This window comes from Ranitomeya variabilis, chromosome 2, assembly GCF_051348905.1.
Source record: "Ranitomeya variabilis isolate aRanVar5 chromosome 2, aRanVar5.hap1, whole genome shotgun sequence".
Taxonomy (NCBI): Eukaryota; Metazoa; Chordata; class Amphibia; order Anura; family Dendrobatidae; genus Ranitomeya; species Ranitomeya variabilis.
This window is the reverse complement of record NC_135233.1, coordinates 14,252,684-14,267,471: the sequence shown is the minus strand read 5'-3', so window position 1 is coordinate 14,267,471 and position 14,788 is coordinate 14,252,684. Positions and strand designations below refer to the sequence as shown.

At 44.8% G+C, this 14,788-nt stretch overlaps 1 protein-coding gene across 5 annotated transcripts in view; it reads right to left on the bottom strand.

Annotated features, from left to right (window-relative positions):
• Positions 1-14,788, bottom strand: part of DNAH8 (dynein axonemal heavy chain 8) — a 411,047-nt gene that overhangs the window by 358,265 nt on the left and 37,994 nt on the right. For all 5 annotated transcript variants that reach the window (XM_077282008.1, XM_077282010.1, XM_077282011.1 and 2 more), the window contains one exon: positions 5,014-5,162. In XM_077282008.1, coding sequence (XP_077138123.1) covers positions 5,014-5,162 — 149 coding nt within the window. The remainder of the gene's footprint in view (positions 1-5,013; positions 5,163-14,788) is intronic.

The following is a 14,788-nucleotide window of genomic DNA, read 5'->3' as shown; positions in this document are numbered from 1 at the left end:
TGTGTAAAAGAAAGAATTAAAATAAAAAATATCGCTATACTCACCTCTCCGACGCAGCCTGGACCTCAGCGAGGGAACCGGCAGCGTTGTTTGTTTAAAATTCGCGCTTTTACTTGGTTACGTGAAGTCCCGGCTTGTGATTGGTCAGGGCGGCCATGTTGCTGGGACGCGGACCAATCACAGCAAGCCGTGACGAAATTACGTCACGGCTTGCTGTGATTGGTCCGCGTCCCGGCAACATGGCCGCCATTAACCAATCACAAGCCGTGACGTCACGGGAGGCTGGACACGCGCGCTTTTTAAAAAGCGCGCGTGTCCAGCCTCCAGTGACGTCCCGGCTTATGATTGGTCACGGCGCCATGTTGCCGGGACGCGGACCAATCACAGCAAGCCGTGACGAAATTACGTCACGGCTTGCTGTGATTGGTCCGAAGCCCGGCAACATGGCCGCCATTAACCAATCACAAGCCGTGACGTCACGGGAGGCTGGACACGCGCGCTTTTTAAAATGGGCGCGTGTCCAGCCTCCCGTGACGTCCCGGCTTGTGATTGGTTGCGCCGCGGTCAACCAATCACAAGCCGGGAGGCTTGTATAATACATCAGCTGAGAGGTGATACATGGGAATGTGAGACACATCCTGCAAATTCGACCAAACTTATTATGCAACAATTGATGTTTTGACAACATTGTCAGTTTCCCCTTGTTTGGTTTAGTTCATCCTCACTCATTTTGTGCGCCGCGGTCAACCAATCACAAGCCGGGAGGCTGGACACGCGCGCATTTTAAAATTTTAAAATGGGCGCGTGTCCAGCCTCCCGTGACGTCCCGGCTTGTGATTGGTTGCGCCGCGGTCAACCAATCACAAGCCGGGAGGCTGGACACGCGCGCATTTTAAAATTTTAAAATGCGCGCGTGTCCAGCCTCCCGGCTTGTGATTGGTTGATCGCGGCGCAACCAATCACAAGCCGGGACGTCACGGGAGGCTGGACACGCGCCCATTTTAAAATGCGCGCGTGTCCAGCCTCCCGTGACGTCACGGCTTGTGATTGGTTGCGTCTCCCATGTGACTGCGACGCAACCAATCACAAAGCCGGGACGTAATTTTAAAATCCTTAAGGACCTGAAATTACGTCACGGCTTGCTGTGATTGGTTGCGTCGCCCATGTGACTGCGACGCAACCAATCACAACGCCGGAACGTAATTTTAAAATCCTGAAGGACCTGAAATTACGTCACGGCTTGCTGTGATTGGTTGCGTCCCGGTCACATGGGCGGCACGCAACCAATCACAAGCCGGGACTCACGTAAAGGAAAGAAAAGCGCGAATTTTAAACAAAGAACGCTGCCGCTTCCCTCGGTAAGGTGCAGGCTGCGTCGGAGAGGTGAGTATAGCAATATTTTTTATTTTAATTCTCTCTTTTACACATTTTTACATTAATGTTGTTTCGATACCGATACCCGATATCACAAAAATATCGGATCTCGGTATCGGAATTCCGATACAGCAAGTATCGGCCGATACCCGATACTTGCAGTATCGGAATGCTCAACACTAATGATAAGGTTTTTAATATTAGACAGTGTAGAACTGTCCTGATCAGAGTTACCTTGTCGTGGTGGGATGGCTTTTATACTATTTTTGATCAAAAACAGTATTACTAAGAACAATGTGCTATTTAGATGCACTTTTTGCTTTTTATTTACTTAGTTACAGCAGGGTTTTGCTCATTTTTTTCTCTTGTAGGTTTAAATATTTTATGGCCAATGTTAAGATGCCTTTATGAGCTGCATGTGTACCAACTGAAGTCAAGCTCAATTTTTGTGTTTTTTTCATGGAAGCTGAAGATGTAAGATCACATTTAAAATAACACATGATACATATGAGAAACTCTTACAAAAGGCATAGACAATAAAGACAAAGTGACAAATAGACACGAGTAGTACATGTATGTGACACATGGACACCTGAATCGGGCCTTCCAAATAAGATGAATGGCATTACCAATATTTTGGAGGAGATGAGATGCTGCAGAATTCGGGAAACTATAGCAATAAAGTGCAATAAAATTGTTCACCAATTTAACTGCACCTTCCTCAACAATTCTGAAACTTATCTGGATTTAAGGAGTGTGGTTAAATTGAGTTGCAATAAACACCACATTTATCAAGTAAGGTTACAGGCATAAAATACTGATGTACAGAACACCTGCATAGCAAGTTACATACTGTAATTACCAATTACAATTTCTGCAAGGTTTCTGCAATCCATTGGCAACAAAAACGCTGTGGAAAAATTCACGATGTTTTTGCATGCGTTATTTACATGCATTTTTTTTCCTGTGCATTCAATGGGTCAAAAACGCACTAAGAATTGACATGCGAATTTAACACACAGCAAATTCTGAAAGGAAAAATACATCACCATCTGCACAAAATTTCAGGATTTTCTTTGACTTTGCTGGCATAAGGATTCCATAGCATTTTTGGGCCAATTTTGAAAGGAAAAAAAATGCATAAAAAAGGCACCGTATGCACACAGACTTATAGAGTTAGGCCGGGGTCACACTTGCAAGTGTGCTGCGAGAAACTCGCGCATCAATACCCGATGCTGCTGCCGCCGGCACTTGGGGCCGGAGTGTGCGGCTGCATGTATTTCTATGCAGCCGCACACTTCGGCCCTGAGTGCCAGCAGCAGCGCCGGGTATTGATGCAAGAGACTCGCGCGAGTGTGACCACGGCCTTATACAGAATATTTTATTTCAGGAGACATACAAAGAATAATATGAGTGATGATGTCGACCTGTAAAACATATCCAGTAATCTGAAACATTTCAGTAATCTGCAGATCCCATGTGTACCAGATTAAAGTATTGTTATTGTGAAGGCAAAACCCAGTAATTGTACTTGACTGTAAGGCTATGTGCACACGTTCAGGAATGTCTGCAGAATTTTCCTGAGCAACACCAAACTCCCTGAACAGGAAATCCGCTCGTGTTTTTTTTGCGGATTTTTTGTGGTTTTTTCCAGAGCTTCCGCAAAAAATCCGCAAAGTTAATGAACATGCTGCATTTTTTTGCACAGAAAAAAATGCAGCACGTGCACAAAAATTGCGGAATGCATTAAAAATGATGTGATGCTTAATGTATGCGTTTTTGCAGTGAAAAAACGCTGAAAAATCGCGAAAAATCCTGAACGTGTGCACATAGCCTAAACTGAAATTTTATAACATTATAATGATGTATAAGAGAGAACGGATTTCTCACTTCCAAATCTGATGAATCTTGTGCAGCGAATTGTGGCTGGCTTGTAGAGGAGACAAGATTTTGACATGATCGTCACTCACCATCTGTCCCTTTCTTATTTGCTACAGTTTTATTTACAATAGTACTGATTAGCTTGTTTAAAATTTGACAAATTGTGAATATGTATCGATACTCACAATGACTTTATACAAGGAATAATTTATCCTTTTATTTATGTAGATTACCGTAATATACCGGTACTTCAATAAAAATTACAGTTTGAAAAAAAAAAAATCTATCAGGACATAGTTTCTACTTTTGGGGTTGAGTCTCCCCATGTGATTGAATTTTTGCCTCGCTTGTTTGAGCTGTGGAGACGTTGTGCATCTTGCCGATGTCTCCCACAAATCTCTACAATGCCCCATGCAATCTGCAGTGATAGAAAGCAAGTAGAGCCTCAGCTTATGGGCAGGAGAGAGGATGAGCACGGGGCGCTGCAGAGACGTGAGCAGGTGTCACCACTAGGTGGCAGACCTTACCCAAATGTCTATTTTATCATGGGGAACAGGGTATTTAAAGGGAACCTGTCACCCCCAAAATCGCTGGTGAGGTAAGCTCTCCGGCATCAGGGGCTTATCTACAGCATTCTGTAATGCTGTAGATAAGCCCCCGATGTTACCTGAAAGAGGAGAAAAAGACGTTAGATTATACTCACCCAGGGGCGGTCCCGGTGCGGTCTGGTCAAATGGGTGTCTCCGGTCCGCTCCGGCGCCTCCCATCTTCATTCCATGACGTCCTCTTCGGGTCTTTACGCCGCGGCTCCAGCGCAGGCGTACTTTGTCCTGTTCAGGGCAGAGCAAAGTACTGCAGTGCGCAGGCGCCGGGCCTCTCTGACCTTTCCGGCGCCTGCGCACTGCAGTACTTTGCTCTGTCCTCAACAGGGCAGACAAAGTACGCCTGCGCCGAAGCCGCGGCGTAAAGACCCGAAGAGGACGTCATGGAATGAAGATGGGAGGCGCCGGCGCGGACCGGAGACACCCATCCGACCTGACCGCACTGGGACCGCCCCTGGGTGAGTATAATCTAACGTCTTTTTCTCCTCTTTCAGGTAACATCGGCGGCTTATCTACAGCATTACAGAATGCTGTAGATAAGCCCCTGATGCCGGTGAGCTTACCTCACCAGCGATTTTGGGGGTGACAGGTTCCCTTTAATGTTTTTTTAATTGTGCATTTTTTAACTGCTTTCAAAGAACCATATCTTTATTTTTAAATGATTAAAAACATGTATATATTAATGTAAATACATATCTTTAATGCACTGAACATTAAATAATGTGTTCTTCACTTGAAAAATATTTAGAATTGAGAGTCCTCAGTGGTTGATACCTTTTAATGACTAACTGAAAAGATGGTAACAAATTGCAAGCTTTCGAGACTACTCAGGTCTCTTCATCAGGCACAGACATTAAAAGGTATCAACCACTGAGGACTCTCAATTCTAAATATTTTTCTATCTATTGGCTAACACGGTACCAAGACATTTATCTCTCCTGTTCTTCACTTTGGAGATCCAATCTTCCAGGCTTTTGCATATTTTCCCTAAGCTATGTGAATTTCCTTTTACATTAGAATCCCGATAGTTGCATCCCTAGGAGATTGGCCCTAGTTTGCGTTCACAATAAGGAACTTTGTACAACACAGTTGAAGTTGATGTTTTACAGTCTCTGTTAGACATTTGGGAAGCTGCACCACTTGGCACCCTTCTTACCTCATGCATGTTTTTCTCTGTTATCATTACATTGTTGTTACATCTAATAAAGAACAGGCAAAGCCCTGAGAATATTTCATCCATACTTCCTAAGAGAAGTCTCATCATCGTGCCTCCTTTTACAGCTCCTGGAATTGTTCGGCCACTGTCTGAGTAAAATAAAGCAGATATATAGTATTTGGCTTACAGATACTAAGGTAAAAAAAACTCACAAATACAAAGTGTGATCATAGCCCAACAAGCTACTTTTTACAGTACCAGCTAAAGATTTAAGAAATCTCATGAACTTGCTTGTTTCTTTCCCGACTTAGTTGGAAAACTGCAGTGTTATTTAAAATTTTCAGCATCTCAATACTGTCACTGAATTTGCAGCATTTTTTCACCCTTAGAAATTAATCAAAGTGAAAAAAAACACTGAAAATACAAATGTTTTTGCTGCTACTTGTGGCATTTTTATCAGAATTTATTGGTGAATAAAACTACTGTAACTTTATTAAACAAGTACTGCAGACAGAACACACGTAATCAGCACCAAAACGACGACACGAAAAACATATAAAAATGCTCTGAAACTGTCGCAACATGGAAGTTTTAAAAGCAGTGTTTTTACTGCCAAAAGAGCAAATTTCAGCTGCAGAAAAAAAACGCAGCAAAAACGATGCTTGTGAACATAGCCTAAGAAAGAAACAGAGGCACCGAATTGTTACAAAATGATACATCTACTGGGATTAAAAAAAGCAGACAAAGGTGTTGCGATCAGGCTTGGACTGGCCCACAGGGCAACAGTGGAATCCCCCGGTGGGCTCCTGTGTAGATCTGGGCCCCCAACCCCACTGTATGGGCAGTACTTGGCATAATTCACTTGATTCAGGCCTCTTTCACACGTCAGTCTCCGGTACGTGTACTGACAGTTTTCTCACGTACCGGAGACACTGACACATGTAGACCCATTCAAATGAATGGGTCTATGCACATGTCTCCGTGTTTTCACGGACCGTGTGTCCGTGTTGAAAACAGGGGGACATGTCCGCTTATCTCCGGCAGCACGTACAGTAATACGTCCTGCACACGTGCACACGGAGAACAGTATGCACTCTCCTCCATGTGCACGTACCGCCCACAGGAGAGACAGGGCTACAGTAAGCGCTGTCCCCCAGCGTGTGGTGCTGAAGGCGGCATTCATCTCTTCTCCCCCGCAGGAGAGAAGTGATGAAAGATCAAGTTTTTGTTATTTTTTCCTAAAAATAAAGTTTGCTGGTGACCTCCCGCCTCCCATCCCCAGTGCGCCGCCCGGCCGCTTGCAGAAAAATACTCACCCAGCTCCCGCGATGTCTCCACTTTCCTCTTAGCGCTGGTAGCTTGTCCTGTGTGAGTGGTCACGTGGGACCGCTCATTACAGTGATGAATATGCGCATACACGAGGGGGGGACAGCGCTTACTGTAGCGCTGTCTCTCCTGCACGGTTCGTGTTGTCCTCAGGCGGCACACGGCTGCCGCACGTGTGCCACACTGATGTGCCACGTGAGCACACGGACACGGATAACTCCAGTACCGATTTCTCCGGTACCGGAATTATCTGGACGTGTGAAACCGGCCTCACTCTGTACAGAAAAAAAGCAGCATCTCATCATTCATTAACCAACTACCCAGTTTATTATTATATAGAGATCTGGGTAAATTTGTGAATCAGGGTAGTGAAATATTTGTATAAAGGTGAAAAGTGTGCCCCCCAAAGTCAATGTTACTGGTGGGCCCTTGGCACCCCAGTCCGACACTGGTTGCGATTGTTGATCTTGACCTCTATGTCTGTAAAGCGTTGAATAAATTATCCGATGAACATGTATAGACTCTTGCCTTCAGATCCTACCCTGTCATTCCAAAAGGAGACTGATGAGTTTAAAGCATACTGTGAATAATTTCTGATAAAATCCATAAACTGTCTTTTTGTTATTTGCCCTCGAGTACCAATTTCATATTTACTCTTTAAAATTCATAAATCCAGGTTAAATTTCCCTGGACGCCCCATAGTGTCGTGTTTCAAGAGCCCCTGATGTGCCTAAACAGTGGAAATGCCCCACAAGTGACACCATTTTGGAAACTAGACTCCCTCAGGCAACTTATCTAGGTGTGTGGCGAGTACTAGAGATGAGCGAATTTGATCGGGTCCCTGCTTATTCGGCAAGCTACAGCGCTTACTGAAGAAGCTGCAGAGGGAACCCGGCTACATGGAGCACACCGGCTGATCAGCTGTAAGTGTTGCGGCTGCGTCACAGTCCCAACACATGCATGGAGAGAACAACAAACCTCCTTGGGAGGCAGAATGAACAAATAAACAGCAGTAGGTTGGTTTTATGTATTTTTTTAGGCTGTTACTATTGCGATATAAGTGATTTCTAAACTTTATTCTTCGGGTCGGTGCGATTACTGTACAGCAATACCAGATTTATTTCGGGTTTTTATGTTTGGCTGCTGTCACACACTAAAAGATTTTTATTGCAAAAACTGTATCAGCCATATTTAGACAGCTGTAATTTTCCCATATTTTGGCAGACAGAGTCATGTGATGGCTAGTTTTTTGGCAGGACGAGTTGACGTTTTTATTGGTACCATTTTCAGACAACATTTTTTGATTGCTTTCTCTTCCGATTTTGTGAAGGTAGAATGAACAAAAACCAGCAATAAATTGTTTTTTTGTTTTTTATACCGTTCCGCGTTTGGTGAAATTGATGAAGCAGCTTTATTCTTCGATTCCAGCGATACCCCATTTATATCGTTTATGTTTTGGCGCTTTTACACAATAAAAACTATTTTATAGAAAAAATTATTTTTTGATCGCTTTATTCTGAGAGCTATACATTTTTTATTTTTCCGCCAACGGAGTTTCATGGCGGCTTGTTTTTTTGCAGGACAAAGGCGTGGAAGGCAGTGAATATTCATTTCTCTTCAGCAGTGGGCACAGGAGTTAGCCGCAGCAGCTGGCTCCTGCCTCTGTGACCTGATGCTTTGCAGCTGCTGCTACCTCACCTCCCCACTACAGCCAGAGCCGATACATCTGGACTATAAGACGCACCCCCAATTTTCCTCTATATTTTTTGAGGAAAAAAGTGCATCTTATAGTGTGAAAAATATGGTACTTATGTAGCAGATATTAATCATCTATATACGAATAAACCTTGGGGTGAAGCTACAACGTGTAGTAAATATATAATGTTATTGATCTCTTTAGTGGAGATGGTTCTTACCAAAAATTACTTTAGGTTCTTGGTTTCTACTGCTTGCATTTCCGGGGGACTTTGATAGAGTCCTCTGTGGCCCCAAGTGTAGGAAACATGATTGTGGATACATTAGAAAAAGAATGTGTAACTAATAATGGTGAATGTTCCAGTAATATTTTGAAATTATTTAGATACGTTGATGAAGTGTTTTTATTATGGACAGATGATGAGGAGTGCTTGGAGATTTGTGAGCTATTTAAATGTCTGCTGAACTAAATTTTTGATTAATTATAACAAACGTCAGTGTGAATATCTAGATGTACACAGTGTGAAGTTAGATGATAGACTACAATTTTCAGTATATAGTAAACCTACCGATACAAATGTTTTACATTATCAGAGATACCACCTTATCTATTTAAGGCCAGGATGCGTTTTTTTCTCAAAAAAGTATCCGTGTGTCATCCGTATGGTTAGATTTTCTCACACACTTGCAAAATGAGCAAATAATGGCTGAGCCATTCCTGTCACCTGCCCAATGCCTGAGAATTTCTTGCAAGTCACACTGATGGTCCGTGTGCTGTGCGATTTTTTTTCTCACACCCATAGACTTGTGCAGCGCCCCAGAGTCCTGGTCGTTGCAGTAATGTTGTTCTTCCACCAGGGGGAGTGATATTACGTCTGAAGGCAATAAAGGAGATCTCTTCATCAGGTAAACACAATGCATGCAACATGTTCACACTCCAGACCAGAAGGGGGGGCTCTAAGCCTGTTTAAGGTGAACTCCCCTATATAACATCCTGATCTGGAGGGAAAAGGGGTTCAGAGTGGAGTTCCTGTCAGGAACACAGAGGGAGAGGAGCTCCGAGGCATGAAGTGCTGCAACTCCTGGGAAAAGACACTAAAGAGTGAGCATATAGCAGAGAGTGTGCAGGAAAGCAGAGCACAGGAGAGGAATATCAGAGGGAGATCAGCCAGGAGCAAGCTGCTTCCCTCTGAGGCGCAGAATCCAGTAGCCAGCATACCGAGGGAGTAAGGATCTCTACGCTTTACTTCAGAGACTGGCAGGACAGATAATTCCACGTTACCTATCAGCACCTGTTGTGAATCCGCTTTTGGGCTCCCCTGGTGGTTGCTGGTGGTACTGGTGACTTGTGTGTCTTTTCTGTCTCAGTTCACCTGCTCCCATCAGTGTTTGGGAGTTTCCTATTTAGCGTTGCTCTCCAGTCATTTCCTTGCCGGTCATCATTGTAACCAGAGCCTTCGGTTGCATGTTCCTGCTACTAGTCTGCTGATCAGCTAAGTGGACTTTGTCCTTTTGTTTTGTATCTTTTGTCCAGTTTGCAGTTTTGTTATTCTCTGTAGCTGGAAGCTCTTGTGGGCTGAAATTGCCACTCCTGTGTCATGAGTTGACACAGGAGTCTTAAAGTAATTTCAGGATGGTTTTTTGATAGGGTTTTCAGTTGACCGTGAAGTCCTCTTTTGTATCCTTCTGCTATCTAGTAAGTGGACCTCTCTTTGCTAAATCTACCTTCATACTGTGTATGTCTTTTCCTCTAAACTCACCGTCATTACATGTGGGGGGCTGCTATCATCTTTTGGGGTATTTCCCTAGAGGTAAGCCAGGTCTGTTCCTTCCTCTACCAGGGGTAGTTAGTCCTCCGGCTGGCGCGTGGCATCTAGGGTTAATCAGGTATGCTCCCTGGCTACTATTAGTTGTGTGGTAGATTTAGCTCACGGTCAGCTCGAGATTCCATCACCCAGAGCTCGTCCGTTATTTTTGTGTTTTGATGTTTCCCTGCCATTGGGAATCATGACAGTAATAACTGATAATGAACAAATCAAGGTTACAGACAGAATAAACTTAGACTGTAGACTGTAAAGTGCAAATAGACTTGTCAGCCTTCTTTGTGCGTTTAGAGCATGCTGATATAACATGAGCAGAATCACCACAATAGAAACATAACCCATTTTTACGCCTGTAATTCTGCCGCTCGCTTCTGGACAGAGTTCTGTCACATTGCATATTCTCTGGCAACTTTTCAGAAGATACCGCCAAATGGTGCACAGGCTTGCGCTCCCGCAAACGCCGATCAATCTGAATAGCCATTGTCATGGACTCATTCAGACCTGTAGGCGCAGGGAACCCGACCATAACATCCTTAACGGCATCAGAGAGGCCCTCTCTGAAATTTGCCGCTAGGGCGCACTCATTCCACTGAGTAAGCACAGACCATTTACGAAATTTTTGGCAGTATATCTCTGCTTCATCTTGCCCTTGAGATAGGGCTATCAAAGCTTTTTCAGCTTGAATCTCCAAATTAGGTTCCTCATAAAGCAAGCCTAAAGCCAGAAAAAAGGCATCCACATTGAGCAACGCAGGATCCCCTGGTGTCAATGAAAATGCCCAGTTTTGAGGGTCACCTCGCAGCAAAGAAATCACAATCTTAACCTGCTGGACAGGATCTCCAGAGGAGTGAGGTCTGAGAGAAAGGAATAATTTACAATTATATTTGAAATTCAGAAACCGAGATCTATCTCCGGAAAACACCTCTGGTGTAGGAATCTTAGGTTCAGACATCGGAGTATGTATAACAAATTCTTGTAAATTTTGAACCTTAGTAGCAAGATTATTTAAACCTGCAGCCAAGCTCTGAGGATCCATCTTTAAACAGGTGAGATCAGAGCCATTCAAGGATTAGAAGGAGAGAAAGGCAAAGGCTGTAATTAGAGCTGAAGTACAACTGATCCAACTATGGAGCAAACATAGGAAAAAAAAAAAAAAAAACTCTACAGACTTCTTTTTCTCTCCTTTCTTCTGCCAGTAACTTTAACACGGTCCGGTCATACTGTCATGATTCCCAATGGCAGGGAAACATCAAAACACAAAAATAACGGACGAGCTCTGGGTGATGGAATCTCGAGCTGACCGTGAGCTAAATCTACCACACAACTAATAGTAGCCAGGGAGCATACCTGATTAACCCTAGATGCCACGCGCCAGCCGGAGGACTAACTACCCCTGGTAGAGGAAGGAACAGACCTGGCTTACCTCTAGGGAAATACCCCAAAAGATGATAGCAGCCCCCCACATGTAATGACGGTGAGTTTAGAGGAAAAGACATACACAGTATGAAGGTAGATTTAGCAAAGAGAGGTCCACTTACTAGATAGCAGAAGGATACAAAAGAGGACTTCACGGTCAACTGAAAACCCTATCAAAAAACCATCCTGAAATTACTTTAAGACTCCTGTGTCAACTCATGACACAGGAGTGGCAATTTCAGCCCACAAGAGCTTCCAGCTACAGAGAATAACAAAACTGCAAACTGGACAAAAGATACAAAACAAAAGGACAAAGTCCACTTAGCTGATCAGCAGACTAGTAGCAGGAACATGCAACCGAAGGCTCTGGTTACAATGATGACCGGCAAGGAAATGACTGGAGAGCAAGGCTAAATAGGAAACTCCCAAACACTGATGGGAGCAGGTGAACTGAGACAGAAAAGACACACAAGTCACCAGTACCACCAGCAACCACCAGGGGAGCCCAAAAGCGGATTCACAACAAGCACCTATACCAAGGAGGCACGGTGGCAACTTGTGGGGGCTGGGGCGTGCTAGAGTCCCTGTAAAAAGCCTCAGGCCATCAGTCATACGGGTTTGTCCTATCCTATCCATCAGGGGAACAGAGAGAAAGACATTACATCTACAATAGTTGTGAGGACCTTACCAAGACGCTCAACAGGGAGGTACTACAACACTCCGCGCTAGAGGAAGGCTACTGATTTCCACCTGGATAAGGGGACTCTGGACTTGCCTTCAGACCGGGCAGACTCTGCCTGCCCTGTGGTCTGTACCCTGGACTGTGGATGCTGAAGTCTTCAGTAAAGGTAAAGAGACTGCAACCTTGTGTCCTCTGTTATGATCCGGTGACCTTGGAGCCGCATGAAACTTTCTCTGGAGTAGGTGGAAACTATACTGACCGCAGATCCTGAACTAACACCGCAACTAGAAGTAGCCGTGGGGTGTGCCTAACAAACCCTAGACACCTCGACACAGCCGGAGGACTAAATACCCCTATAGATGGAAATAGGAATACTACCTTGCCTCAGAGCAGAACCCCAAAGGATAGGCAGCCCCCACGAATATTGACTGTGAGTAGGAGAAGAAAAGACACACGCAGGCAGAAAACAAGATTTAGCAAAAGAGGCCACTCTAGCTAAATAGGAAAGGATAGGACAGAATACTAGGCGGTCAGTATTAAAACCCTTCAAAAAATATCCACAGCAGATAATACAAAAAATTCCACAATCTAACTAAAGACGTGGAACGAATATCTGCAACCCCAGAGAATCCAACAAGACTGAGAAAATACTGACACAATCTAAGCTGGACAAGAAAACACAAAAGAATAGCACTGAATCATGAAGCACACAGCATGTGTGCCACAGAAAAAAACCCAGACACTTATCTTTGCTGATTTGGCAGAAAGGCAGGAGGAACCAGGCAGAGGTCCAACACCACCCAACAACAATTGACAACTGGCAAGGACTAATGGAACCTGCACACCTAAATACCCCAGTCAGAACTGCAATCAGCAGAAACACCTGACCAGGACTGCAACTCAGGGACAACTGCATTACCACCTACCACCACCGGAGGGAACCCAAAAGCAGAATTCACAACAGTACCCCCCCCTTGAGGAGGGGTCACCGAACCCTCACCAGCGCCCCCAGGCCGATCAGTACGAGCCAGATGAAAGGCACGGACCAAATCAGCAGCATGGACATCAGAAGCAAAAACCCAAGAATTATCCTCCTGGCCATAACCCTTCCATTTGACAAGGTACTGAAGCCTCCGCCTCGAAAAACGAGAATCCAAAATCTTCTCAACCACATACTCCAACTCTCCATCAACCAACACTGGGGCCGGAGGATCAACAGAGGGAACAACGGGCACCACATATTTCCGCAATAAAGACCTATGGAAGACATTATGGATAGCAAAAGAGGCCGGAAGCGCCAATCGAAAAGACACCGGATTAATAATCCCACAAATCCTATAAGGACCAATAAACCGAGGCTTAAACTTAGGGGAAGAAACCTTCATAGGAACATGACGGGAAGACAACCAAACCAGATCCCCAACCCGAAGCCGGGAACCAACACACCGACGACGGTTAGCAAAACGTTGAGCCTCCTCCTGAGACAACACTAAATTGTCCACCACATGAGCCCAAATCTGCTGCAACCTGTCAACCACAGAATCCACAACAGGACAGTCAGAAGGCTCAACCTGCCCAGAAGAAAAACGAGGATGAAAACCAAAATTACAAAAGAAAGGCGAAACCAAAGTAGCTGAACTAGCCCGATTATTAAGGGCAAACTCGGCCAATGGCAAAAAGGCCACCCAATCATCCTGATCAGCAGACACAAAGCATCTCAAATAGGTCTCCAAGGTCTGATTAGTTCGCTCGGTCTGGCCATTTGTCTGAGGATGAAATGCAGAAGAAAAAGACAAATCAATGCCCAGCCTAGCACAAAAGGCCCGCCAAAACCAACTGGGAACCTCTGTCGGACACAATATTCTCCGGAATACCATGCAAACGAACCACATGCTGAAAAAACAACGGAACCAAATCTGAAGAGGAAGGCAATTTAGGCAAAGGCACCAAATGAACCATCTTAGAAAACCGGTCACAAACAACCCAAATAACCGACATCCTCTGGGAAACCGGAAGATGAGAAATAAAATCCATAGAAATATGCGTCCAGGGCCTCTCAGGGACCGGCAATGGCAAAAGTAACCCACTAGCACGGGAACAACAAGGCTTGGCCCGCGCACAAGTCCCACAGGACTGCACAAAAGAACGCACATCACGCGACAAGGAAGGCCACCAAAAGGACCTACCAACCAAATCTCTGGTACCAAAAATACCAGGATGACCAGCCAACACGGAACAGTGAACCTCAGAAATCACTCTACTAGTCCATCTGTCAGGAACAAACAATTTCCCCACAGGACAGCGGTCAGGTCTGTCAGCCTGCAATTCCTGAAGAACCCGCCGTAAATCAGGGGAAATTGCAGAAAGGACCACCCCTTCCTTCAGAATACCGACCGGTTCAAGGACCTCAGGAGAATCAGGCAAAAAACTCCTAGAAAGGGCATCAGCCTTAATATTCTTAGAACCCGGAAGATACGAAACCACGAAATCAAAACGGGAAAAAAACAAGGACCATCGAGCCTGTCTAGGACTCAGCCGTTTGGCAGACTCAAGGTAAATCAGATTCTTATGATCAGTCAGGACCACAATACGATGCTTAGCTCCCTCAAGCCAATGTCGCCACTCCTCAAACGCCCACTTCATAGCCAACAACTCCCGATTGCCGACATCATAATTGCGTTCAGCAGGCGAAAACTTGCGGGAGAAGAAGGCACACGGTTTCATCAAGGAACCCACAGAATCCCTTAGAGACAAAACGGCCCCTGCCCCAATCTCAGAGGCGTCAATCTCAACCTGAAACAAAAGGGAAACATCCGGTCGGCGCAACACCGGA